This window comes from Epinephelus fuscoguttatus, linkage group LG10 (assembly GCF_011397635.1).
Source record: "Epinephelus fuscoguttatus linkage group LG10, E.fuscoguttatus.final_Chr_v1".
In the NCBI taxonomy this organism is placed as follows: Eukaryota; Metazoa; Chordata; class Actinopteri; order Perciformes; family Serranidae; genus Epinephelus; species Epinephelus fuscoguttatus.
Genome location: NC_064761.1, coordinates 17,670,578 through 17,698,227, shown reverse-complemented (window position 1 = coordinate 17,698,227; position 27,650 = coordinate 17,670,578). Strand labels below are relative to the sequence as shown.

Below are 27,650 nucleotides of genomic sequence, written 5' to 3'. Positions count from 1 at the left end.
TGCTTGAAAACATTCTCACTCAAAATGATACAAAACAGCGAGCACAGTGTTCTCTCCACCTCTGTATGAACCTGCATCAGTTATTATGGGCGTTGGAAGCAGCAACCTCTGTGACGACACAAACACAACGTGAAGTAACCACAGGCTGGGTGGAGCCGGCAGTTCACAACTGAAACACCATCATTTGGCAACAGACTGGAGATAACCATCACTTTGTGGTTGTTGTTGCCATCAACACTTGGCCGGCTGCTTGGCAAGATGAATTGGATTGACTAATTGTGCCGTTTAACCTTCAGACCTGCTGACACAGGCAGCCGTCACCAGCCCGTTAGGTCATTATTTCATCCTCACTCTGATGACTTTAAATATGACAGAAATACAGAAGTAGCAGCCTTGTGTGGCGTGTGTGTGTGTGTGTGTGGCGTGTGTGTGTGTGTGTGTGTGTGGTTCTTGTTTCACACACTGCATCTGTGGGAGTATGAGGAAGTAGCTTTTTGAATGTTGCAGTGGATGTCTTGTAGGTCGCTGGCTGCTGTTGGCTCTGACCGTCTGAGTGCTGTGTGATGGCTGCAGTCTGAGGGAGGTCAACCTGTGGATTTTAACGACGCACACACGCACATAAACACACACACTCTCTGGACGCTGGACACCTGAGGAGGAGAGGAGGCCCTCTGGAACAATGGTACTGTACCACACCTTCATTTGCTATCTCTCACATACCTCTCTACAGCTGTAACCTGTGCGTGTGTGTGTGTCTGTACACTCCTAAAACTAAAGCTGTTGTTTCTTACTTTCACACACATTACAGGTGATCACACCTTTTTACTCTTGATGCTCTGTTTCACAAAATAATAGCACTTTCAAGGCAGTTTTTTGTCTGTAAAACTGACATCAGCTCTTGATTAACTGCATTTCATTTTTACCTGACGAGTCGTAAGAGGGTATTTCGTGGTTTAAAGTTAGTTTTGACATGTTAAAGGATGTGGCAGTGTCTTCAAGTTAAAAATCAGCTTCTTCTCAGCAGCAGCAGCAGCGGAGTTTCCTCTTTTTCAGGATGAGCCCTTTCATTGAGTCTCAGGGCAGCTCAAATACACTGATTGCATTGTTGTGTTATTTTGATTTATGAGTATAATGTGGATTTGGACCTGTGACATTAAGATTTCAACTGTATGCAGAGCAAAGATGCACATGTAATACATTCAGTGCAGGTGTCCATGTTAAAATAAGAAGAACAAAGACGTTATATTGAATATATTTTTACGTTTTTGAGCTGTTGTGTAATCTCTAGAGTGCTGAAAGCAGCCCTGGCAGTGCCGGCTGTGAGCAGCAGGCAGTTGCAGGAAGAGAACCGGTAGCATGTACAAAGTTTGTATGGTTTCACAAGAGGCAGAGATGAGGTGTGAGAGGGGGAAGTGGACTACAGGAGAGGCCTGTAGTTGCTGTCACAACACTTCCTCCTTGCACGCAGAGTGGCCCAGACTCACTCAGTCTTACTGTTTTAGTCAGAAGCATGCAGCTAAAAGTCTTAAAGTTTTATTTATTTTATAGATTTAAGGCTGAAGATCTCAAAAATGTGATGATGAATGTAAATGACACTTTCTGCTTCGTTCTGTAACACTTTTATGTTTTTAAAAACTTGTCCCATCATCATTTAGCTAATATCCTTTCAAAATAAGAGTCACACATGAGATGCAGGCAAAGGTGTAGTCAGAAAAAAAAAGGACCTGGGGAGGCTGCTTGGACACAACTGTCCATTTAAATGTGACTGATGTGCTCACAGTGAGGAAACAAAGCATGAAGTAACATCGTGTCATTACCCTAAAAGTGTTTAAGATCAGAGTGAAAACACTGACAGTCACATTATCTGCACATTTTGGAGATTTTCACCTTTAAATCTACTAAATATAAATTAGTCTAGATAGACAGAAATAACTGCTATGAAGTGTGACTGGTGTCAGAGGGTCAGACCAGATCACACACGGGATTTTTTTTTTCAACAACCGTGCTCAAAGTTCCGGTTTGATGCGATGAGGTTTTTGAGATCTCAGCTGGTGTGACTTCTGCCAAAACCACAATTTGACAGAGGTGACTGGCATTTTGTTTGTGGTTTTCAAAGCATCTTTAATTTACATTTTCAGCTCCACAGCAAAATGTTTCGAGAAACTGTTCAGTGTCTAAAGAGTAGAAAGTGTTTCTCAATCAAAACTGCTCACAGTGACCTCACTGGATCTTCCCAATTATCATACAGTTTTGTCTGGCAGCGGTTGTTTCTGGTGGGTTATGTACTGTTGATGCTTTAAGCACCAAAAAAAAAATGGCTACAGGTATAGGTGACTTTTTCTCAGGTGTGTCACAGTCCATGGGCCATTTTTCACCAAAATAAAGTTCCCTGCAGTAACTTTGTGCAACAATTTTACACTGAACACCTCTGATCAAATTTTAAGTCAGAACAACTAATGAGAATATTTATTTGTATAGAGATTTTTAAAACAAAGCTACAAAGTGCTTCACAGGAGAGCACCATGATAAACCAATGAAACATCAGACATGACTGGGACAGTTGGGAGAGGATGGATTTTAACAGGATGGCTGTTCCAGAGGTCATGACAGTTTTAAGTCCAGAATAAATACAAAAAAAGCTTGTAGTCGAGGATGAGTGCAGCTCAAATGATTTAAACTGATTTTTATTTCTATAAACTGTGTGTCTGCCTATGATCCTTGGACAAACTGGTGAAGTTGTAACGAGAATCCAAGAACCAGGTCCGACTGTGTGTTCAGACAGAATTTGAAGCCAATTTTGGAAGCAGCGCTGTTACATAGAAAGTCAATGACCCATAGTTTAAGGGTTGTGCCAGTTGGTATACCGGCTTTCTGTCCAAACACGTCTCAAGAATCACCTGTTAATAAATGTATCTGCATATATATCATGTGACTCTCAACACTCCTGTCATGACATGAGAAGACATTAATTGTTGCTTGTTAAGATGTTCAGCTGATTTTAAACTACTGAGGCTATGTTGTTTTTGATCTTGTTAAAAGATATGTCTGGTTATAGCCTGAATTGTTTTTCTTTTCTTTTTCAAGATATGTTTTTGGGCATTTTAGCCTTTAATCGATAGGACAGATAAGTGTGAAAGAGGGAGAGAGAGGGGGAATGACATGCAGCAAAGGGCCACAGGCTGGAGTTGAACCCGGGCCGCTGTGGCAACAGCCTTGTACATGGGGCGCCTGCTCTATCCACTAAGCCACCGATGCCCTGAATTGTTTTTATTTTCAACAATTTCCATAGAAAAAAAAACAAAATCATTAACTGATCATGCTACAACCCAGACACCATTATATTGGCGTTGTGTGTTTCTGCAAACCATGGATACATAACATTCAAACTATACATTTCAACAATGTTGTAAACATTTGGTTTAGGCACAATAACCACTTGGTTATGGTTGGGAATATGGACAAATTATGAGCAATACCTCTCTTTGTTTTGTATCTCTTTGTAGTAGTTTTTATCTCTTCATAGTCGTTTTGTGTCACTTTGTAGTTCCTAACATCTCTTTGTGGTCCCTTTGCGTCTCTTCCTGGTCGGTATATGCCTCTAGGAGTGACATTTTGCAGCTGAAGGCCAGAGGCACCCCTGACAGTTTGGGCCCCTGGGCCTGTGCCCAGTAGGCCCGCTCAGTAATCTATCTATTGTTAGGAAAAGATCACATTCTAGTTTAAAATACTTTCTTTTGGCACTTTCCCGACAGATAACGCAGGAATTTCCTGGTATAAAAGAATCACTTTTCTTTGCACTATATTGGCTGTGGAATGACAGCAACAGGTTGCTAAAAAAACACCTTAGTTTGGTGAGTAAAGAGCTGCTAAAACACAACTGGTGTCGCTGTTAGTGTCAAACAGTGATCTGCAGTCATCTGCAAATTGGCAGGCGTCTTGCCCCGGAGTCACACCATCCATCCATCATTCGCCCATCCTCTGTGACAAAGTCAGCTCATATGTTACATTCCTTTAGATACATTGATATGATACGTATGAAACGTACAAATGTAACATATTCATGGTCTGCAGAAACATACAATGCCCATTTTTGCTTGTAGCAACTGTGCTGCATCCTAAAAAGTAAAACCTGATACAGCTCAAGTGCCATTAAAGCTCCCCTGCTGTCCAAAAACTATCAAAAACAATAAGGAATCATACTGTTACACTAAGATACATTTTTCTTCATATACACACACATTGTAATTTATTTTGAGTTAACCCCCTATACACTGTCCTGCTGCTGCAAATACTCACTACAGCCTAACTGTGTATTTATACGCCTCTGAAAATAGTCCCTACCAAATACACTGTTTACTGCTATTTTACAACATTAACTGAAAGCTACAGCACTTGGCTGTTTTAATACTTCTTTCTGCCTTTGTTTTAAATGAAACTTTATATTTGTGACTTATTTTTAAAGGTTTATATCTTTAACTAATGCACGTTGGAGTAAGAGCCACAGGCAGTGTAGGGAAGTCTGAGAAAAGAAGAAACACACTGCCTTTCTTTTTTTAAGAGATTTGTTGTTAATAAGAAAATTATGGAATAAAAACAGATTGCCACTTTAAGTGTATGAGATATATTTACTGTAGTTCAACCCGCTGACAAAAACATTTACAGACTGCTTTTGGTTTCACATGTTTTAATTAGATTTACACTCAAGACTTTGGTCTTAAATTCCCCTTAAGGAAATTTAAAATTAGAAGTAAAAATACCCACTGAATAACACCAAGTGTCACGTGTACTGTTAATAATGCATCTTATTTCAGCTACGGTACACACTTCTTTTTCACATTTCCCTAAAACAAGAGTCGGACATATCTGATATCTTAAAACCCCATGCTTGGCTTCATGACACTAGTTTGTACTGATGTTTTATTTTAATCATTCAAAAAACTAAAGTCATTTTACAGAGAAATAAGTGGACAAGAAAAATGAAGTGAAAGACATCGCCTGAACCGTTTAAACTTGTGCTGTCTCCAACTGTAAGTGATATTGGACAGCCATGATGCTAATAACACCTGCACTAACGTGAAACAGATGTTTAAAGGTTTGTTGTGCAGCTCTTTCATTTATAATGTCATGGTTTGTCTTTGTTCTGTTCTTTTGGTCTGAGGTGCAGCACATGAAGCGCACCTGTAAGCTTCTCCTGAGTAGCAGTAAATGTTAGTCAAAGCCCCAGACCACAGCCCAACCACCATGCCAATGACAAGACCTGTTAGACTTCACACATCAAACCAACCAGTGTCTTTTCGGAAAAACTTCGACACAGGAGACACGTTTACTTCAGGGTTCACTATAAGAAGGTGTCAACCAAAAACTGTAAGTTAAAGCTCTGGTCATTGGCATTGTGTGATCGGATTACAAAGTTTGGCAGTGCTTCTCTAAAAATGTCCAACTTAGAAAATGAGCTCACCTCATCTGTGACCTGTTACTTGGCAACCAGCCCCAGCTTCCTGTAATGGCAACCACAGTAGGTTATGTTCTTAAAACATGACTGCATTGATGCCAAACTCATCTTTGTCTTTATCTGTTCTATAAATGAAAGAGAAAAGAGAAAGAAGAGAGAGCAAGAGAAAAAGATAAATACATAACAGATATTTAAAAACACATATCATGATCCACATAGCAGGGCCCCACCTTCTCAATAATTTCTTCCCCTGGAGCCTCAAGTTATGTTATTTTTGACATATTATGGAGTAACCACAAACACTCTACCCAGGACTGAAGTGGTGGTACAGCTGGGTTTTAACAGATCTATGGTAATTTCCTCAATTGCTGCAACCACAGGAGGATCCAAAACAGATATGAGTGATTTCTGTTCTCAGTTCGTGCAAGGAAAACTCCCACTAGAGCAACCAGTGGTTCTTTGGCGATCTTGATTTTGAAAATGGAATTGAGAGCTCTATTAATTTCATCTCAATAACACATCAGTTGTTAAATGATCAGAAAGTACAGACAAAATTAGAATCCATTTTTCCACAATTGCTCCAGCAGCTGCTGAGAGATGATGACCCAGTCTTCGCTGTTATCTGTGGTGTTCTGAAATATCTTGCTTTTAGTTTCAGTTTTCTTGCTATAATTCTGCTGGTTCCATAAACTTAAAGGCACAAATTTAAGATACAAATAAGCTGAATTCAATGAGCAGAGCCTGAGATATAATGACTTTTAGTCTCAAGTGGGTCAAGCCCCAGAAGTACTTGATTCATTACAGCATTTTTGCTTCGACTTTCCTTAAATGTTTCAGCAAAAAGCATTTTAGTCTATAAGCTGAAATGTATTAAAACTTTGGAGCGGTCAATCCCGAGCCACAGAGGACTTAATAGTCGTACTTCTCATGACAAGTAAACTGAACGTCATGTGTAAAATCAGAGGTGTGTCCCTTTAAACTATTCACCATAAGACATGGTACCGTGTCCTTACCATTATTCTACTAAACAAGAATTAAGTTTAACAGAAAGCAGCATCTCAACCACATGTTGAATTTCTCTCTTTGTTTCTCTGGTGTGTGATTCAGGCGAAGTACCACTGGCAGAGTCAAAATGTCAAGCAAAGCGGGGTGGACGACATGGTCCTGCTGTCCAAGATCACTGAGGACGCCATTGTGGAAAACCTCAAGAAAAGATACATGGACGACTACATCTTTGTATGCTGACATTTACAGTTTTTATTATTTCACTTTAGTTTTTTTTATTATTACTCTTTTATTTTGTTGGGCTGTTTTTAAAGTTGTGGTAGTTGTCACAAATATTGATTTTAATTTTAGCACTTTAACTACACAGACAATAGGAAGATTAGCAACAGTTACAACAGAGGCTAATTGACATAAAAAAAAAAAGAATTCAAAGTCTTGTTTAGATCCCCATGGGCAGGAAGTCCTATTGTTAGTGGGACAGGAAGTTTAGCTATTATGTGACAACAGTATGACTCTTTGTCATTAGAGCCCAGCCTCACGCCTACCTTAAACTTTTATCACTCAAAAGCACCAGAAAACTGAGAGATTAAAGAAAATTTAACTTGGTGACATATGGGCCATCAGTGTTGTGCACCTGGTTCCATGTTTGTCAAACACATTTCCTTCCATGGTCACACAAAGTCCTTTACTGTCACGCTAAAACATCCGTCTTCTCATTAATATGCCGACACAAAAACAGAAATATACAGTCTGACAAACGACCAAACATATAAGGGCATAAATACAATGAATTCACTCTTCCTCTTCTGCATTCACTGTGTGACTCAACAGCTCACTTCCGTCTTCTCTGAGCACAGTTGAACATTAAACCCATATTTAGAGTCAGGAAACAAAATTCACATCAAATCCACAAGCAAGAGCAGCTGACGTCACCTCAACTAAAACTCCACTGCAGCAATAAGTCACCATTACAAGGGAGGTGTGACTATTAGTGGATCATCAGTCATTAACTATTGATCAGCTTGCGTATGTTTTGAGTTGCCAGGTAGTCAGTCGACATTAAGTCAGGGGTTACTCCTCTGAATAGCTTTGACATTTAAGGAAGTGCTTTTATCACAGAAATCAGGAGACTGTTTAACCCTCAAGTAACAGTCAGGTATGTAGCACAGGTTTTTAGAGGCACTGAAGTCGTGGTGGACTCATGAGCTCAGCGTATCCACCACCAGAATATAATCTGTAATTTATTAACCTGACCAGCAGCATCACTCAGATGGTGATGTCAGTGTGTTAGTCAGCCCCACCACTTTGGTTTTGACTTCAACATTTCAACAACTGTGTGGTGGATTACTAATAAATTTGGTACGCACTTAAAGTTCCCAGAGAATGAACCATGATGACTGTGGCGATCCCCTGACCTTTCCATTAGGCCACCATGAGGTTGACATATGTGGGTTTGAGGGAAATATCTGAGCAACCACTGGACAGTTTGCCATTTATTACTTATTACAAACCCTTAGTAGTCTCAGCCATAGTTAACAACAGAATGTAGTATCATTAACACTGCTAACACGGCTGTAGACTGGGGGTCAGCAACCTTGAGCATGCGTGCCACCATTGGCATGCAGTAGTTCAACCAATGGCACACTAACATAAGTGGGATGATAAGTGAAAATGAAAGCGTTAGATAGCTGATTTAAAAGAAGTCTCTCTATTTAGTATCACACTTGATGTGAAACACATACCACATTTGGCACTCATGGTAAGATGCTGTGATTTGATTTTAAGTGAGGAGCTCTGTTGCATACAACCAGTGCCTCACACAACAAAAGGTTAGTTCAGTCAGGAAAGACGTTTTTGGGTGAATTTTGATTTATATAATTTATTTTTCTTAGTTTCTGCCTCAAGCGAGGGAGTTCAAATATCTCATGGTCTCGTTCATGAGTGAGGGTTGAATGGAGCCGAGATGGATCGGCGGTTTGGTGTGGCTTCTGTAGTGATGCAGAGGGAGCTGAGCCAGAAGGCGAAGCTTCCAATTTACTGGTCCATCTATGTCCCAGCCCTCACCTACGGTCATGAGGTCTGGGTAGTAATCGAAAGAATGCAAATACAAGCAGCCGAAATGAGTTTCCTCCTTGGGGTGGCTGGGCTCAGCTTTAGAGATAGGGTAAGGAGCTTGGACACCCGTAGGGAGCTCGGAGTAGAGCGGCTGCTCCTTCACATTGAAAGGGGTCAGTTGAGGTGGTTCGGGCATCTGATCAAGATGCCTCCTGGACGCCTCCTGCTGGAGGTGTTTGGGGCATGTCCCACTGGTAGGAGACCCCGGGGCAGACCCAGAACACGCTGGAGGGATTACATATCTCGTCTGGCCTGGGAACACCTTGGGGTCCCCCAGGAGGAGCTGGAAAGTGTTGCTGGGGAGAGGGATGTCTGGGGTGCTTTGCTCAGCCTGCTGCCCCCACGACCCGGCCCTGGATAAACGGATGAAAATGGATGGATGGATGGATGGATGGATGGATGGATGGATATTATTTATTCCATAGCATACAATTAAGATGAATAGTGAAAAGTTCTTTGGTGATTAGACCCCATCATGACGTGCATGTTTACATGTTAGAGATGGCATTGTCAGTTTGGGAATATTCCCCCCTGATGGAGTCTAGACACAGGTGGTGGAGTTGAAGAGAGGGATGACAGAAGGATGAGGATGAGATCAGGAGCAGGACTGGGCAGTGGATGTGCTGAAGACTGGAGGTGAATGTGGTGGAGTGAGGTTGCATGTGATCGTCCTGAAATGACGACTGACAACAGCAGAGAGGAAAATGGTCAGCTGATAGAGTCGAAGCTGGAATGAAACAGAGATTTCTGGATGAAATGAGAGCATGAAGTGTCTTCCTGACTGAACTTTTGCTAAGCTTCATGGCATCTAGCCTATGTTTGGCACACTGATTACCAAGAAAATGCAAAAATGGCACTACATATCAAAAAGGTTGCTGACCCCTGCTTTAGACTAGAGACTAAAGATATCCACATCTAAAGAGCTTTGAGCTTATATTATGTAACTGTCAACCACATACACACATTTAGGGGACTCAAACCCTCACGTATGTTGCTATAGATACTGAAGACATGACCTTGGTCCCCAGATAATGGCTGTTAGCTTATATGATGCTCCCTTAGTGCATGTTATTATACCAAAGCTTGCTACAACGTCATTAAGCAATAGCGGTAGAGTTACGGGCAGAGATTATATCACTAATTGATTAACTTAATTGTGAAAAGAGAGTTGACTGTCTGCTTCCTTTAAAAGAGGAACATTACAGTGGCACTGGTGCTAGATTTAACTATAAGTACATCAACTGCTCAAATATCATGAGGTAGATACTAAAGCCTGATCGATCTTAGATGGCCAATATTAGATTATCGCAGACTTTAGTATTGGAAAAATTCTAATATATGTCTTAGCTACATCACAGGACATCAGCTATTTCATACAAAAATACAAAACAACACTTAACCAAACAACTAAACCATACTGCAAATGCTACAAATCACATCAGACATTATGAAAAGTGGATTCATTGCATGTATCGCCACATTTATACAATTGCATTTGAGTCACCTTTCTTTATTAATTTAACAATAATGTTGTTTTAATTTCAATTTATAGCTATTTATCTATTTTTTTTTATTTTATTTTATTTTTTAAATAGAATAATTTTAAATATACTGTTTAAATAGATTTGACTTGACTTAACCCCCCTCAGTAAGTGTGTTCGTCACAAATTTTTAGGTCACAAACCTAAAAGGTTTATTGCAAAAAGGTAAAAGGATGCTTATCAAAAATGTTTGTTTTGCACATATTTATGTGAAAAAGTAACTGAATATATTATATACAAGATATTTAAAGCATCAGATTTTGATATCTGGCCTCAATAAGGATCTATTGAAAATGTGCTTGAGGTGATTGACGTTCCTGAACTTTGCTGCTCAGACATACATCGGCCCTGTGTTGATATCAGTCAACCCGTTCAAGCAGATGCCCTACTTCACTGACAGAGAGATCGAACTTTACCAAGGAGCTGTGAGTAAAACGTTTCAGCATTTTACCAACAATACCCTGTAAATGTGTGGTGCTGTGGTTCACCCTGCTGTTGTGTTCTCCATTAACTTTCTCTTTGTCTCTGTAGGCCCAGTATGAGAATCCACCCCACATCTACGCCTTGTCTGATAACATGTACAGAAACATGATGATTGATGGAGAGAATCAGTGTGTCATCATCAGGTGAACAGCCCTGTTCTCTGTCTGTGTCTTGCATTAGACTGTGCTAGTGTTGGTAGTTTAGGTGATGTTAAGTTGTTTTGTGGTGTTGTGTCCTGTTTTTCATGGTGCTGTGGTAGTGGTGAGAGCGGTGCTGGAAAGACAGTGGCTGCCAAATACATCATGGGATACATTTCCAAAGTATCTGGAGGAGGATCGAAAGTTCAGGTAGAGACCACAAGTACTCAAAGTCAAAAGCACCTTTAAACTACTTGTGGTGTGCAGTGTGGTAGGCAGGTATTTCTGTTGTGTCTCACACTGTCAGTGTTTGTCACTGTGTGCGTGTTGCAGCATGTGAAAGACATCATCCTACAGTCAAATCCTCTGCTGGAAGCTTTTGGTAACGCCAAGACCGTCCGCAACAACAACTCCAGTCGTTTTGTGAGTAAGATCTTCAACACCTACTGTAGAGGCCACTTAAAGATTTTAAATGAATTGAGAAATGTGCTCATGAATGTTTTTCTACATTTATTCTCAATACTGACAAAACAGAAGCTTTCATATCACAGGACTAGATATGTTTAAAGGGACAGTTCACCCAAAAATGTCTGAACCTAAATTTAAAATCTTACCTGTGGTGCTATTTATCAGTCTGGATTGTTTTGGTGTGAGCTGCTGCGTGTTGGACATATCGGCTGTTGGGATGTCTGCCTTCTCTGGAGTAAAATGGAAATAGATGGGACTCCTCTTGTGGAGCTCAGAGCACTAAAAAAAAACAAAAAACATTTGAAATCTCCTGCTAGCTCACCTAGCACCACTGAGCTAGTTAAGGTTATAAATTAACCTTAACTAGGTTGATGTTTGCATCTCATGCTGTCATCCATGAGTAGAGGCACACTTCCTTCTGTGCAGTGATGCAGTTGGTGGGTGTAGCTCAGTGGAAAGAAAACGGTTCTTATGCAAAACTGCTCACAATAAGGTCTGTGGAAGGCAGACATCTCTGCAGCCAATACCTTCAACACTTGGCAACTCACAAAAAAATCTAGACTGATAAATAGCACCACAAATAAGTGGAATGATAAACAGTATTTTTTTGATTTTGGGTTGCACTGTCCCTTGTTGTGTTTAAAAAGTTGAGGCTGAAATCTAATTGTTTAACCTTGGAAACAGCAGTTAACCCAATAAAAATCTTTTAATTTTAGGTGAGCTCAGGTCAAGTGCTGTTTACAATTAACTTTATATCTCAATAAAAAGAATCACCTATTTAAAATAAAAAATATATAAAGACATCAGCATTACAGATTTGTTTCAGCTAAAGATGATTTTTTTTTTGCTGTTGTCTGTGAATTAATTTTTTTCTTAGTAGCCCTCTAATTATTTTCTAAGATTATTGACTGACGTTTGTCCATATAATATCAAAAATTAATTTAAAAAAGTGTCCAAAAAGAGGTGACAATTTGTCTGACCAACAGTCCAAAGCACATCAGACAGAGAAATAAGCCAGTCGTCTAAAACTAGGAAATGTTTAGGTTTTTTTTCTGAACAATAACTTAATCAATTTAAGTAACTCTTAGAATGGTTTTCTGTTGATCGACTCATTGATCAATCAACTAATGATTTCAGCACTAATGGGAACATAATAACATCAACTGATCGTGTTATCCAAAGATCCGAAAGAGAAGCATTGACGTCTTCGAGTGTTTTGAAAGTGTGCACTGACTGTAGAAAAGAGTAGCCTAAATAAACATGCCTTTCTGAAATATTCAAGAGCAAGTTGGTGTGTGATTGTTGCGTTTCAAAGCACAGTGGAAGCATTGTTTTAGCTAACAGCAGCATTGGTTTGATGCTGACAAAAATAAATTCCATTCTATCCCCCGTATTTTCTCATCAGTCATCAGTAGGGTCCTGATGCTTTAATTTCACACCTATAAACCACATCATGTGCATGTGTGCAACTCTAGTGCAAGACATCACTTTGTAAAGTTTCCTGTCACTGCACAAGTGATTTTGTGTACAGGTTAATGTTGTTAGGTGTATGCAGCTTATTCTCTGGATCATACAGATGTAACAGTGATGGAAGTTTTTATCTGAAAAGATGCTGCACTGAGCTTGGTCTCACTCTGACAGTATTTATGTATGAAGCAAAGGTTTATCTTAATTCACTTGTATTTACTGTTTACAGTAAGGCTATAGAAGTGTGTCAGGATGAGTGTACAATGATGGGAAGTTCTTCTTCCCACCCTGATTTTTTGCACCTGCCGAGTTAACCATATTTGACTGCTGACAGGCTTTTTATTACCTATGACTTTTGCATCTACCAGGGGAAATACTTTGAGATTCAGTTCAGCAGAGGAGGAGAGCCAGACGGTGGCAAAATCTCAAACTTCCTGCTGGAGAAGTCGAGGGTGGTGAGCCAGAATGAGAACGAGAGAAACTTCCACATTTACTATCAGGTCAGAGGCCGAAGACAAACATGCACAGAACATTCACAGTTGCCTTAAAACACCTTAAAATAAACTTTTTCTTTGGAGAAGTAGCGTTTTGATAAAATTCCTCTTTTTCAAAATCATGTTTAACTGCTCTTCTACCTGCACTGTTGCCTTCCAGCTGATGGAGGGCGCCAACGCTCAGCAGAAAGAGGGCCTGGGCATTATGACCCCAGACTACTACTACTACCTCAACCAGTCTGGGACCTACAAGGTGGATGGGACCAACGACAGCAAAGACTTCCAAGAGACTATGGTACATATATGCTGGAGAAAATCAGGGGACATGTCCCCCTCAATTTTTAGAATGTGTATTTGTCCTCCCCTCTTTTACTGTTGCTTTTGTCATAATAAAAGTCCTCTTGCTCCTTTAATGTTTACACCATAAATTGAGGCAAGAAAGGCACAAACTGGTGCACGATGAAGGAATTAAATGTTTGTAACTCAAAACTTTTTTAGTAAAACTTACTTAATATGGTCTTCTCATATGTACAAACAAAACCCAAAATTAAAAGTGTCAATAATGTTCAAAAAGACCATATTTATTAAGCGTTATTATTGGACAATGTGGCACTATCACCTTATAAAGCCCATACTGAGCAAAGCATAGATCTTAATTTATGTACAACTTCCTTAAACAGAAATCAGGAAGTTAATGATGGAAAACTCTTAATTAATGACGAAGCAGTTGTAGAATATGGTCATGCAAAATAAGACATTCGTAAGTGCTTTATAATGAGTTATAAAGATCCAATATGCTCCTATTATGCATGCTAATGAACACTTAACATTAAGTGTTAGCAAATACATTAATTTGGTTTTGATAGCCAAACATTTCCACTGAATCTGATCCACGCTTATTGCTCAAACTGCTGCCCTAATGTCTGCTTTTGTGTCGTGATCTCCAGGAAGCCATGCACGTCATCGGGATCCCAGGGGACATCCAGGCTCAGGTGCTGCAGATCGTCGCAGGCATCCTCCACCTGGGAAACATCAGCTTCATAGAGGCAGGCAACTATGGGCAAGTGGAGAGCACGGACTGTGAGTGAGACACATGCACATACATCATGGACACACATGGATTCACTTATCCATGCAGGTGCACAAACATTCCCACCTGGCATATGAGATGTCCCGTTTTCTCCCCGAGGGATATGAGTAAATTAGAGATCACCGTGACAAAGCAGTCCCATGGCAAACACTCGGCTAATTGATGGAGACGGCGCACATCAGTACCACCTTGTTTATTTTCTCCTTTCTTTGTTGCCTGGGGATTCCCTGCACAATAGATAACTGGTGTTTACATCCAGGATTGTTTTACCATTTTACCCTCCCACAGTCACTCCTACAATTAAACGACTGTAGACATTATTCAGTTAAATCTACATTTACTGCAGAAATATATTCTCAGGCAGTCTGTACACTTTTAATCTTGAAGCAGAACATATCTGAATCTTTATTATAAGTGGCATTTAGGTATAACTGATACATTTGTGTTGATTTGAAATGAAACTTTGCTTTTGTTTGCCCCAGTGCTCGCCTTCCCTGCCTATCTGCTGGGCATCGACCCCAACCGCCTGCAGGACAAGCTGACCAGCCGGAAGATGGAGTCAAAGTGGGCAGGGAAGTCTGAGTCCATTAATGTGACCCTGAACCAGGAGCAAGCCACCTACACACGAGACGCCTTGGCCAAAGCCCTCTATGCACGACTCTTTGACTACCTGGTGGAGGTAGTCAAACTTTTAATCACAGGAGCAACAAAATCTGATTTAATGAAACAAGCGAACATCCTCTATTTTCTATACATGTTCAGATAAAATAATTTGCACTTTACATTTCCCCTCTGCCTTTACCCTGTCTTTCTTCTCCAGGCTATAAATAAAGCCATCCAAAAACCATATGAAGAATTCAGTATCGGAGTACTTGACATTTACGGCTTTGAGATATTCCAGGTTGGTCCTCTTACAACGTACAGTCCCATATTATTTATAGGCAGCCACCAGAATAACAGATGTTAGTTTTACAGATGGTGCAGGATTTGTTTTTACTCTGGTGATAATCTGACAGTGACTGAACTGTGTTCTCCCCCCGGCAGAGAAATGGCTTTGAGCAGTTCTGCATCAACTTTGTCAACGAGAAACTTCAGCAGATCTTCATTGAACTGACTCTGAAGGCTGAGCAGGTATGGCACTTTTATTGCTTTTGCAACAGTTCTGAGCTTCTGTATAATATAGTCTTAAAGTGATAGTTTGGATTTTTTTTTTTTAAAATAGGGTTGTTTAAGGTACTTATCCAGAGTTGGTGGCAGTCAGTACGCTCCCAGTTTGGAGAAGCAGGCAGGAGTACTGCCACAAAAACAGAGCATGTTCTGCTGATGACAGGGGCAGCAGCAAAACATAGCCACATAAAAGAAAATCAAAATCAAGTTTAAGTGTACGATCTATTTAGAATATTTTCACTGCTTTACCTTGTCTTCAGACAGACCTGAAGTTGCTATCTATGCTTTCTTTGAAGCCACCAGACTCAATTGACCTAAACAGTAATTTTACCTTGCAGAACACGGGAGTTGTTGGTCTACCACTGCCTTAATTACTTAGTTTGTCTCTGTTGTTGTGTTTTGGTGCTTTGAAAAATTAATTTGGATTCAACAAAGACACAATAACACAAACTATCTAACCAAGTTAGCGGTAGACCAGCAGCTCCCATGTTTAGTGAGGTAACATTATTGTTTAAGTAAAAGGAGTTTGGCTTTAAAGAGAGCATGGATAATGGCTTCAGGTCCCTGTCTGAAAAGGGCTGTCTGACAGCAAGGTAAAGGAGTATAAATATTCTCATTAGAGCGTACACTTGAATTGATATTGATTTTTTTTTTTTTTTTATTCCAAGGGACATTTTTTAGGTGGCTAAACCCCATTTTGCTGTCGCCCCTGTCCACAGCAGTACATTTCTTAGCTTCCATGGTGTTACTCCTGCCTACTTCTCCAAACTGGGGGCATATCGACTGCCATCCACTGTAGGTTATACACTGACTGTGGCCGAGTACCTCATACAACCCCACCTCAAAGAGTCTGAACTATCCCTTTAATATAGTTGTAAATATTTAAAACCCACTGTCTTAAAACCTGCTTTAATCATTTTTCCTGTTAGCCCATCTTTTTTTCTTATGCCTTCTAATTTTCTCTTAGGAAGAGTATGTGCAGGAGGGCATCAAGTGGACTCCCATCGAGTACTTCAACAACAAGATTGTGTGCGACCTCATTGAAAATAAATTGGTAAGCTCGTAACTGCATCACCTTAATTAAGAAACCAACAAATAAATACAGGGGTTTACAGAGATCAGTTTGAAGTGGTTCAAGAGGAAACAAGTGTGTTTGTCCTGCAATAAACAAAATCAAGAAAAAATGGCAGCACTCCAGTGTTCACAAACAGCACAGACAATCACCTCATAGTTTTTTACCTTGCTTTTATGGTTTTACCAATATTTCAAATAGGATATTGTCAGAATCTTGTAATTTCATAATGTACTTAACATCGAATAATGACTGTTCATACTGTATGTGTGCATGAGGCATATTTTTTTCTTCCCAGACACTTCCAAATGTATAAAATCAGTTGCAAGTGGTGATTGTTTACAGTAAAATTCATACAAACCATCCTCTCCTTGCAGAACCCTCCTGGCATAATGAGCGTGCTGGATGATGTGTGCGCCACCATGCATGCCAAAGGAGAGGGTGCAGATGTCACGCTGCTGCAGAAACTGCAGGCTGCTGTAGGCACGCATGAACATTTCAACAGCTGGAACTCTGGCTTCGTCATACACCACTATGCTGGCAAGGTAAGAAACAAACAGGGATACTGCCTTTTGACAAGGATGCGTATTTTATTTATTTAAATCAGTCATGTTGCTGCTTTTAATGTTTGTCGGCAGATGTAAGTTGTGACTGAGGTGTTAGTCACACCAAGGGGAAGTAAACTATGGGTGGATTACTGAACAGACTTACCGGACACAGGTCCAGAGGCCCAAAGTGCCAAATGTTGCTCAAAGAGACATGCACTGACCAGGAAGAGACTCAAAATAACCACAAAAAGATGCAAAGGAACTGCAAAGACATATGGAATTAACACAAAACAATCTTAAAGGGTCACAAAACACCAAGAAAGAGGCAAAACAACCACAAAGTCTATGTTTCTTGCTCTGTCTATGAGAGGTGGTGGCATATCGGTGCCAAGGGGCCCATTGTCTCATAATCCACCCATGAAGTAAACTTCCTTCAACTTCAAATTGTGCAGCCAATAACTTGACAGTGTTCTCTTCTAAATTTTAGCTGGTTGGTCAAGTTGACACAGCTCTTATAATGTATGGTGTCGTCTCAGGTGTCGTACGATATCAACGGCTTCTGTGAGAGAAACCGGGATGTGCTGTTCCCTGACCTCATCGAGCTCATGCAAAGCAGCGAATAGTAAGTCTCTTACACCAGTCTGAGATTTTCACTTATGATATGTTTAGTGGTGTAGTTGATAATGCGGGTGAACTACTATGTAAATGGGTGGGTTACTGAGGAGGAAGTGGGTGTAGTCTCCTACATGTTCTATTGGTTTTTGGCTGATAGGTGGGTAAACTGTGAAAGACCAACAAATAAAAGGTGGGTATACCCTGTTTAACTGTGAATAAAATCTCTTGAATTTGTTTCCACAGTACCTTCATCCGTAGCTTGTTCCCTGAAAACCTCAACAATGAAAAGAAAGGCAGGCCGACCACAGCCGGCTCAAAGATCAAGGTCAGAGTTTAAACTTTTGAGGTTCTTCCATCAGTGTACCCTTAATTTTCCCTCAGTTTCAATATGCAAAAACAAAATAAAGAGAGCTTTTTGCATTCACTGTGCACTGACAGAGACAAGCTAATGATCTGGTGAACACGCTGATGAAATGTACCCCACACTATATCCGCTGCATCAAACCCAATGAGACAAAAAGGCCAAAAGACTGGGAGGAGAGCAGGTCAGTGTCCTCACTGTGACACATGTGACAACACTCAAACACACAGGAAACACTTCTTGATGAATGGTGGTCTTCCATCTATTCATAGGGCTAGGCATCAGGTTGAATACCTCGGACTGCGGGAAAACATTCGTGTGAGAAGGGCTGGATTTGCGTACCGCAGAGTCTTCAACAAGTTTCTGATGAGGTGAGTTTAAATCTTTTTGAAAGGATGCATCTGTTTCTGTGCCATTGTCCTGAAAAAAAGAATACAGCTAAAAGACACTCTCAAAACAACTTTTGGTCGGTTGGTGTGTGTGGCTTTGTTGTACCCAGGTATGCCATTCTGACAGCTGAGACATGGCCATGTTGGAGGGGTCCTGAGCAGCAGGGGGTGCTTCACCTCCTCCGATCCGTCAACATGGATAACGACCAGTATCAGATGGGACGCACCAAAATCTTTGTCAAGAACCCTGAATCGGTAATAAGTTTTTTATGTATATCAATCTAGGTTGTATTTTGCATCTCTATTGGTCAGTGGAAGAATATAATAAAGTACATTTGATTAAGGACTGTACTTTAGTTCATATTTGAGCTTCTTGTACTTAAGTTGAGTATTTCCATTTCATGCAAATTTATAGTTCCACTTCACTGTAATTCAGAGGGAAATATTGTACCTTTTAGGATGTAGTTAAAATTAGCTTCTGAAACATTAATACTTAAGCAATAAGAATCTATATATTATATATTTTGATACATTTTGGAGATAATACTCATGTACTACAAATCTGCAGCTTCTCTAGTAGTGTAATGCAGGACTTTACATTTAAATGAGTATCTGTTACATTCCCAAACAAATTCATACAATGCTGATAAAGCCTATCAACACCAGAGAAAGCTCTGTGTATTTAGTAGCATACCAGAGCTCTGGTTTCTGGTGTCTGTGGCGACATTCCCATGCTGGCACACTGTAAGTGATGCGTTTTACGTCAACCAGCCAGTGCTAATTGGTGCAGAAAGAGGGGAGAGACCATAACTACAGAGCAGCAGCTAAGGCGGAAAATCCTAAGAAGTGTCCAAGAAATGTTTCTGGAGTGGATGCTCCTGATAAAAAAAAGAAACCAGCATTCAGTAAAAGGATTTAAATAAAAAAAACAGACTTAAAGAGAGTCTCCTGAGGGCGTGGGAGTTGCGGTTAGCTTACTTGCGGGCGTACGTCATAAGCACTGATAGACAGTGTTGATGTAACTACTCTCAATGCTAAAGGGGGGGATACAAAAGTCCCACACTACAGCTTTAAGGAGCTTTCAGTTTATTAAACTGTCCAGCCCAAATCTTTATTGTTTTGGTTCACTCTTTCTGCTCTTATAATGTTGTTTTCTGCAATAGCAGGCAGCTGTTTTCAGAGTATAGGCTCTAAAATGTCATTGTACCCAACCTGCTCAGCACAAAACAGCAGATAGACATAGTTAGAGACCAGCTGGTGAACATAGTGGAGTATTTAGCAGCTAAAGAGCCAGATATTTCCCTGAGGAGTTGGTGGAGACCAAAACAGAGCTAAAAGATAGTGAATATTGGACTTACTTTCATCAGGTGGCCAGAAACACAACTCCAGATTAATGTAAATGTTGCTCAGTAACTGCTGGGTGTGAAAAATAGGCAATGATTTGCTAACAAGTTCACCATAACCTAAAAGGTGATAATATGTCAGTGTTGTGTTCACAGCTTGTTTCTGTTGCCCCCAAGTGGCCAAAAAAAATCAGTTAAAACATTTTGGTAAAGAATTTGAACCCCTCTCCTCCTGGTACTGGTCTGCATGTTTTGTAATGTTACAGTTTAAAGCACTTTAAATGATGTGCTAATACATTTCTGTGAGCAGGAAGTCATTTAGCAAAGAAATGTTCCAATTAACAGACAGCAAATTTCTGCAATACCATAGAAACTGACATATATTTATATAGATATAAACTCCTTCATGCTTCACAGCTTTTCCTGCTGGAGGAGATGAGGGAGAGGAAGTTTGACACTTTTGCACGGATCATTCAGAAATCCTGGAGAAGATACATTGCCAGGAAGAAGTATGAGCAGATGAGAGAGGAGGGTGAGTTACAAAGCCCAAAAACTTTCGGTTCCCACCAAAGGACACATTGGCAGCTGTGTGATACTGAATGTTTGTGCATCCTTGCGACACAGCCTCAGACATCCTGTACAACTCAAAGGAGCGGAGGAAAAACAGCATCAACAGAAACTTCGTCGGAGACTACCTCGGCCTGGAGCAAAGGCCTGAGCTGCGGCAGTTCCTGGCCAAGAGGGAGCGTGTCGACTTTGCTGATTCTGTCAACAAGTTTGATCGCAGGTTCAAGGTGAAGCTTCATGAAGCGTTGTTATGTTTTGATTTATTTTGACCGACAAGGAAATTACTGATGTTAGAGATGTGTGAATGTAGCCTAGTGATCAGTAAGGTTGCTCTTTGGGGACTTCTCCTTTTTGGCATTGCCCACAGTTGTTACTTCTGTTTTGTTTGTTTTTCTCACAACCCAGTCTATCAAGAGAGATATGATCTTGACACCCAAGGGCATCTATCTGATTGGTCGAGAGAAGGTGAAGAAAGGACCTGAGAAGGGACAGATAAAGGAGGTCCTGAAACGAAAACTGGAGTTTGGAAGCATCAGTGGTGTCTCTCTCAGGTAGCTTTCTAGTTTACAGAAGATACATTATCTGACCTGGCAACAGTGACATTTGTGGTTGAAACTGTGGTGAAAAATACAAGAAGTCGCACACTGCTTTGTCAGTCAGTAACTACTGGATGCGTCACTGTTGCTGCATGAGTAAATATAGCAGAAGAACACTGCTGACACGAGAATTCACAGAATTTGATCTTTGTGTTTCTTCATAAGCTAAGAACTTTTCAGGGCCATGAACATAAATACATGAAAGCAATACTTCACTGTTGTATGTCAGTTACCCACATTGTGTCATGTTGAATTTGTAATTTTCTTGCATGCCTCTATGGTGAACAAAGAATCCAAAAGCAGCATTCATGATGAATTAAAGTCATAGTCTGTATTTAGCAACAGCAAAACTATATCAACATATCTGTTTACAAACTCTCAAACAACTCGTGCAAGTCTCATTTATCCAGTCATATGCTCAGTACTTCCTGAACACATGGCTTTTTCACTAAAAAAAGACTGTTGAAAGATCTTGTGTGTAGGATTTAGTGACATCTAGTGGTGAGGTTGCAGAACTGAAACTTTTCCAGTGTGCCAAGCGTGTAGAACTACAATGGTCAATACAAAAACTTGGATGGTCCAATCTAGAGCCTTTTGATGCTTCTCAAAGTCAAGGATGTTCCCATGGTAGGATGGGTCCTTCCAAGTCAGATCCTACAGAGATTAGGCAAAACTCCTTCCTAGCATTCGGTGAACACACATTGGAACAGGCTAGCCAGTGCCCAGGTGTGCGTCATTAAAGAGGCCTGCCTTCAATTCCGGCAAATCATGCGCAAAGAATTATGGGTACTTCATACCCACTGAGGATACACACTTGAATCCTTGAAAATTCTCTGAAGGAAAGGACTCGGTCCTCAGTAGAATTCAAAGCATCCTTGATATTGGAACAGTCCTTCAGTAGGATTTCAAGTGACTAGTGACATAAAAATAATAGTTAGCATGTTAACCATTAGCCCAGTACCTGCATAGTAGCGTCAGACCTGTTAAAACGTAAGTGAACGGGCATACTTCAAGTGCAAAGTTAGTCCACTAAACAAGCTTTTTTTCCACAAAGACCTCCTCATATCGTTAGGATAAATGTCAGAGAACATATAGAATACGACATGTAAACGTGTTGTCTTACCTTACCAGTGTGGTGCCATGTTTGTTTACCATTTAGCTCTGCTTTCCAAAGCGTGGCCTAAATATTGCATGAACAAGCAGTGATCTCATACCGTGCCTCAAATCTAGCGAGAACAAGCAGCAACAGCTGGAAGGCAGAACCGGACAGTAGCCTGAAAAGTTCATTTCACTGTTAGCCGTTAGCCTAGATACAGCCGGGGCGGCTGTATCTAGGCTAACGGCTAACATTCTAACTATTATTTTTATGTCACTTGAAACAAATTTAGGACAATAGGAGACAGGTTGAAATAAACCGAAATTTCCCTTTAAGGATCCTTCCTTGACTTTGAAAAGCACCAAGTGTTTTTCTGTTCTGAGCTAATGTAGAACAACATGGCAGACTCTGTGGTAGAGGACCCACTCCATATGTAGATATAATCGGTTCATTCTGAGGTAACAAAAATACAATGATTCTTATTTTAGGTGATTATAAACTAATCAAGATATAGTTATGAATGTTATACACCATTTCTACCAATAGGTGCCCCTACATCCTAAACATTGGACCTTTAAACACTTCTGCATGACCAGTCTGACACATGGACGAGTACCACGCCTGAGCAACTGTGTGCATTTAAATTTTGTTAAATGGAATGCTTGCCCAGGGATGCTACTCTTCTGTGAGTGAAACTGTTAATGCAGCAGCGTTTTGAATAGTAATATTTAAGCTAAAAGGCATGTGATTGGGAAGTACTAAGCATATGATTGGATAAAGGTGACTTGGATTATACTGCATGAGTTGTGTGAGAGTATGTGAACGGATGTTTTGATAACGTTTTTTGCTGTTGTTAAACCCAGAGCCCTTTTACTCCAATTCATCCATTATTCATTCACTGTTGGCATGTCAGAAAAACAAGGTTTTCTTCATGAATTCAATATAACATGGGGTGAGTAATTGACACAAATGATCATTTTGTGGGTGTCGTATTCCTTTAACTCAACAATACTGTGCTCACTCTATAATGGAGACATTTTTCTGACACACACATGTAATGAATTGAAACCCTGAAACAAGAGCGCCTTCTTGAATCATAACAGTTGAGATAACAACAGATTAATAGCTGAATGGCTTTTCTAATTTTCTTTGCATCTTGCCTTAGAAGCTCTTACTGGTCTGTTTTTCTTTCCTTCAGTACCAGACAGGATGATTTCTTCATCCTGCACGAGGCCCAGTATGACAGCCTGCTGGAGTCCAACTTTAAGACGGAGTTCCTCAGCCTGCTGTCAAAACGCTACGAGGACGTGACCAAGAGAAAACTGACAATCTCCTTCGCTGACAGGTGGAGGAACCTGCACACTCAGACAGCCTATATTCAAATAGAAACATAGAAACAAACCCCTAACACACTTTGTTCCCACTCAGGCTGGAGTTCAGAGTGAAGAAGGAGGGCTGGGGTGGAGGAGGTGTCAGGGTGGTGGTGTTTCAGAGGGGGCAAGGGGACCTGGCCCAGCTCAAACCTGGAGGGAAGACCCTCACCATCACAGTAGGCGACGGTCTGCCCAAGTCCTCCAGTAAGTCAAGAGAAACGGATATGATACAACCTTAAAATAAGGAGAAGCAAGACTTATTAATGAAGACAAGATTACAAATATGAAAAGTGTGACTACACATGGATTTCTATGTGTACAGATGTTGTTCTAACTAAGCATGTATTTCACCAGAGCCAACCAGGAAGAGTGCTCCACAGTCTCGTGGTGGACCGAGAAATAATGTTGGCAGCAGAGGTAAAGTTTTGTTCAGTGTATTACTTGTATATTGTCCCAAAGCTGATCCCTTTAGACTCAAAGTTAACTAAATGCATTTACTCATGTACAGTTTTAGGAACTTAATTTGACTATTTGCGTTTTGTGCTACTTAAACTTCAACTCCACTTTCATAGAACTACTTAGCCTGGCTACAAGACAAATCTAACTTTTATTTGTTGTGGCAGATGCATTTGGTCCCGCTCCTGTTCAAACAGATTTTCAACTAGCTTTGGTTATAGGTCTGTCCAGTTTTGGTCAGAGGGATTTTGCTCTCTGGCCGTTGATAACACCCCTTGGAAATTGAAAAAGAGAGATTCTAACTCACATTTGGGATTTTGTCGGTCTAATAGCTACCAGCTACTTTGAAGATCCTGGTTTTATATAAAACATTTGAAATTAGCTTTACTTCGATCATCTACAATGTAATTGCTGCACATGTGCAATACCAATCAAGTAATATAATATCATACTGACAAGGGTCATTCTGCCTGCATTAAGAGTACTTTTACTTTTAGTACATTTTGGTGCTCATATTTCTGTACTAGTAACATGTGAGTACAGGATATGTAGTGTTCTTGTAGTGAAGTATATTTTTCTTGATGTATTTCTACTAACATAAGTAAAATCTGAATACTTCTTCCACCAATGGCCCTTTCAAACCCACTGTATAATTTATAAACTGGGTTTTTAAGAAAATATCTGAGTTTTTTTTCCATTTGTTGGCAGCTGTGCTGAAGTCTGGAGTTTATTTGGGTTTTATCTTTACTTTTATTCCACCTTCTCTCTCCTCAGCACACCAAAATGGAGCAGCCAAGTTTTCCAGAGGCCATCAGAGCCAACAATCAGATATCACATATTCATCCCCCCACAAACAAGGCAGACCACCCAGCGCAGCCCTGCCCAAACTGAGCTCCCAGAGGGCCCCCCGAGTCCCAACCCACAACCAGCACAACCAAGGGAACCTGGACTTCCTTAATGTGCCTGACCAGGGCATGTCAGGGTAAGAAAGATCACCTCGTTAGATATGACCAAAAAAAAAATGAAGGAAGGAGTGATCACAGGCAGCATGTGTGGGCGGAGCTGATTAGTCACAAGAAATCTGTGCATAGTAGTGTATGACTTGTCAAGACACGTCAGGGCGAGGCTCGACACTCACCGAGCCCAAAAAACAGAGAACAGATTTTATAGTGAGATAAACCTGTTTATAGAAACCTTAATCAGGTTTTTCAAATGGAAAACTCCCACTGAGTCGTTAGCAAAACCAGTGACATAGGTTAGCACTGATAATATTAGTAACTGAACAGGTTAGTTTGGATGTTTTGAAGTGGAGGTAGTATGAGGTACTTACTCATAGTCACTGTATTACCTACAGAAGATGGCGGTCAGTGTGCTCTGAATAAGGGGAAGCAGGCAGGGCTACCAGCATGGAAGCTAGGAAATGTACTGCTGTGGATAGAGGCAGCAGCCAAACAAATTTTAGCCACCTAAATCGATAACGCACAGTTCTCAAAGAGGCCTTGGGTTAATAAAGAGGGGACTCACAAAGTGGTAAAGGGGATTTATATGTACCAACGACATCATGCAGAAACCTGTGTCAGCTCATGTGGGACAGTTTCTAGAAGAGCTTGAGAAAATGATATTTTGACGCTAAAACATATATACATTTGACCAAAATTTGAATGTCTGGACTGAAGAACACAAGAAAGAAAAAGGGAAGATACAGAGTGATATAAAAACCGCCCTTTAACAAAACTATAACTCACATGCATTTTTGCAGCCTCACAGCACACGCAACACATCGTCCTGTCTGTTGATTACTGCCTTTATATTTATATCCACCCATGCTCTCTATGACACGTCTTTCCACCCATTTTAGCTGTAATCTCTCTGCTGCCACATGACGTATATTTCTATTTATTATGTGCACTCTAAATGCATACTATACATGGACTTTTGTTTTGCGAAAGTCTTGAAGGAAATGGTGCTTGTTAAAGTTCCCTAAATGAGAAACATGAAAAAAAATACATTAGATTATTTAACCATAACCACTCTTATCACTCAAATAATGTTGAGCAAGTTTGATTCCCAGGCTGGATGGTTAGTAATCTATGTTATTACCAATGTTGATGTTATTTTGAATGTTTTCACCTAAAGTTTTTGGTTTGACTCAGGTCTCTATTTGCTGCACTTATACTTTATAAATAAAGCATGAAGACAAAGCATGAGATGCTTTCACAAATGAAGAAAGACAAACTCAAATCCCTGTCTGACCATTTAACCTCAACAGAAGTTTACGAGTCACCTCTCGTCAACAGGTCCTTTCATCCCTTTGTTGCTTTTCTCTCTCTTTGTCACAGGAAGCAGAGGAAAAGGAGCATCAGCCAGCGACCTCCTCCTGCTCCTAAACCACAGCCTCGACCCCAGGGCCCCCGCTGCCGGGCGCTGTATCAGTACATCGGCCAGGACACGGATGAGATTAGCTTTGAGGTCAACGACGTGTTCGACCTTGTCAAAGAAGGTGTGTGGATGGAAAGAGAGCAAGATTGAGAGAGAATAAAGACCAAAATTAATATGTGAGAGATTTGAAGCAGTGATTTATGATATTTCTCTCTGCTTATTTTCTCTGCAGATCCATCAGGCTGGTGGACGGGCAGGATTCGAGGAAGGGAAGGTCTCTTTCCTGGTAACTATGTGGAAAAGATTTGAACAGGACATGATCTACCCTGTTGGACTTTGTCTCTGTTGACAAATAGGCTGTGTTTATTTTGTTGAAAGCAGCACATACCGTTCGCTAAAGAAACTGCCCGTGAATTGTTCGTGGTACATCTTGGTCCGTAGAGGAAACCGTTTAAGGATGGACCTCGCTGACATTTGAGACACATATAAGCGCTAAAACACAGATCCACTGCAGAGAGCTGCTCAGGTTTCATCTCTGTTGCTCCTCTGAATGACCTAGCAACAAGATCTTTGACTTGACCTGCACTCCCACAACACCTTTCACTGTTACACCATGAAAATGACTCAATGTTAAAGTTACAGAAGAATGACCTGAAAATACTGCATCACTTCTCTGGTGTCTACAGTGTTTGTATTTCCCCTGAAGCTTTTTCTCCAGAACAATGTCCAATACTGCTCAATATTCATGATGAAGACAACAGCATAAAATCAAGTAATAGACATTTTGAAAGTATATTGACCTTGACTGTTATGTTTGCACTATAACAAACCTGCTTCAGATCAATGAAAAACAGTGACAAAGACAATACTTTGATTTCACTCAAGATATATATTGCTAGTGTTTTCTCATTTATTTTTTTCACCTTAATTAAAGAAAAATGTGTTTTCCTATTTTTACCTCAAGGAATTTTGCACTGGTTCAGGACGTATCATCAGTAAGTTATAAAAGATTTCTTAATAACAAAACAGAAAGAGGAGACTGATTAACTTTAAGAAGTGTTTATTCTGCCAATTTTGCTTCTTTTTTTTGTGTGTGGTTGATTTTGTAAAATAATGTAATTCCCTCACAGTCAATCAGTATGTGTTTTTGTATAGAAAAATAAAGAGTTTTAACACTCTGGGTTGTTTTTTTTTCTGTTGTTGTTTGTTTTAAAACAGGTTTTAAAGGTTCACATGGTATAGAGTATGTGTGTGTGTGTGTGTGTGTGTGTGTGTGTTGGGGGGGGGGTGCTTTTTCTTCCTCTAAAATTAGTTTTAAACATAATTTTATAAAGGATAGAAAGAAATCGAAAACTAAAAGGAAAGGAAAAGTGCAGTTTGTATCTATTGCAAAAAAAAAAAAAAAGCCCACAAATAACACATGGCATGAAGTTTGG

The 27,650-nt window shown here is 40.2% G+C and overlaps 1 protein-coding gene across 1 annotated transcript; it reads left to right on the top strand.

The window, feature by feature from the left end:
* The first annotated feature begins 189 nt into the window (after positions 1-189).
* myo1f (myosin IF) lies at positions 190-27,392 on the top strand. The gene is made up of 29 exons (XM_049587365.1): positions 190-332; positions 522-682; positions 6,560-6,688; positions 10,449-10,538; positions 10,645-10,739; positions 10,856-10,943; positions 11,067-11,156; positions 13,037-13,168; positions 13,323-13,457; positions 14,110-14,242; positions 14,735-14,931; positions 15,073-15,153; positions 15,297-15,383; positions 16,387-16,473; positions 16,869-17,036; positions 17,576-17,661; positions 17,898-17,979; positions 18,093-18,199; positions 18,288-18,386; positions 18,515-18,659; positions 20,165-20,279; positions 20,372-20,541; positions 20,720-20,865; positions 23,205-23,351; positions 23,435-23,583; positions 23,734-23,796; positions 24,610-24,817; positions 26,175-26,335; positions 26,447-27,392. The coding sequence occupies exons 2-29, from the start codon at positions 680-682 to the stop codon at positions 26,521-26,523; spliced, it is 3,270 nt and encodes a 1,089-aa protein (XP_049443322.1). The 5' UTR covers positions 190-332; positions 522-679; the 3' UTR covers positions 26,524-27,392.
* Positions 27,393-27,650: the final 258 nt, after the last annotated feature.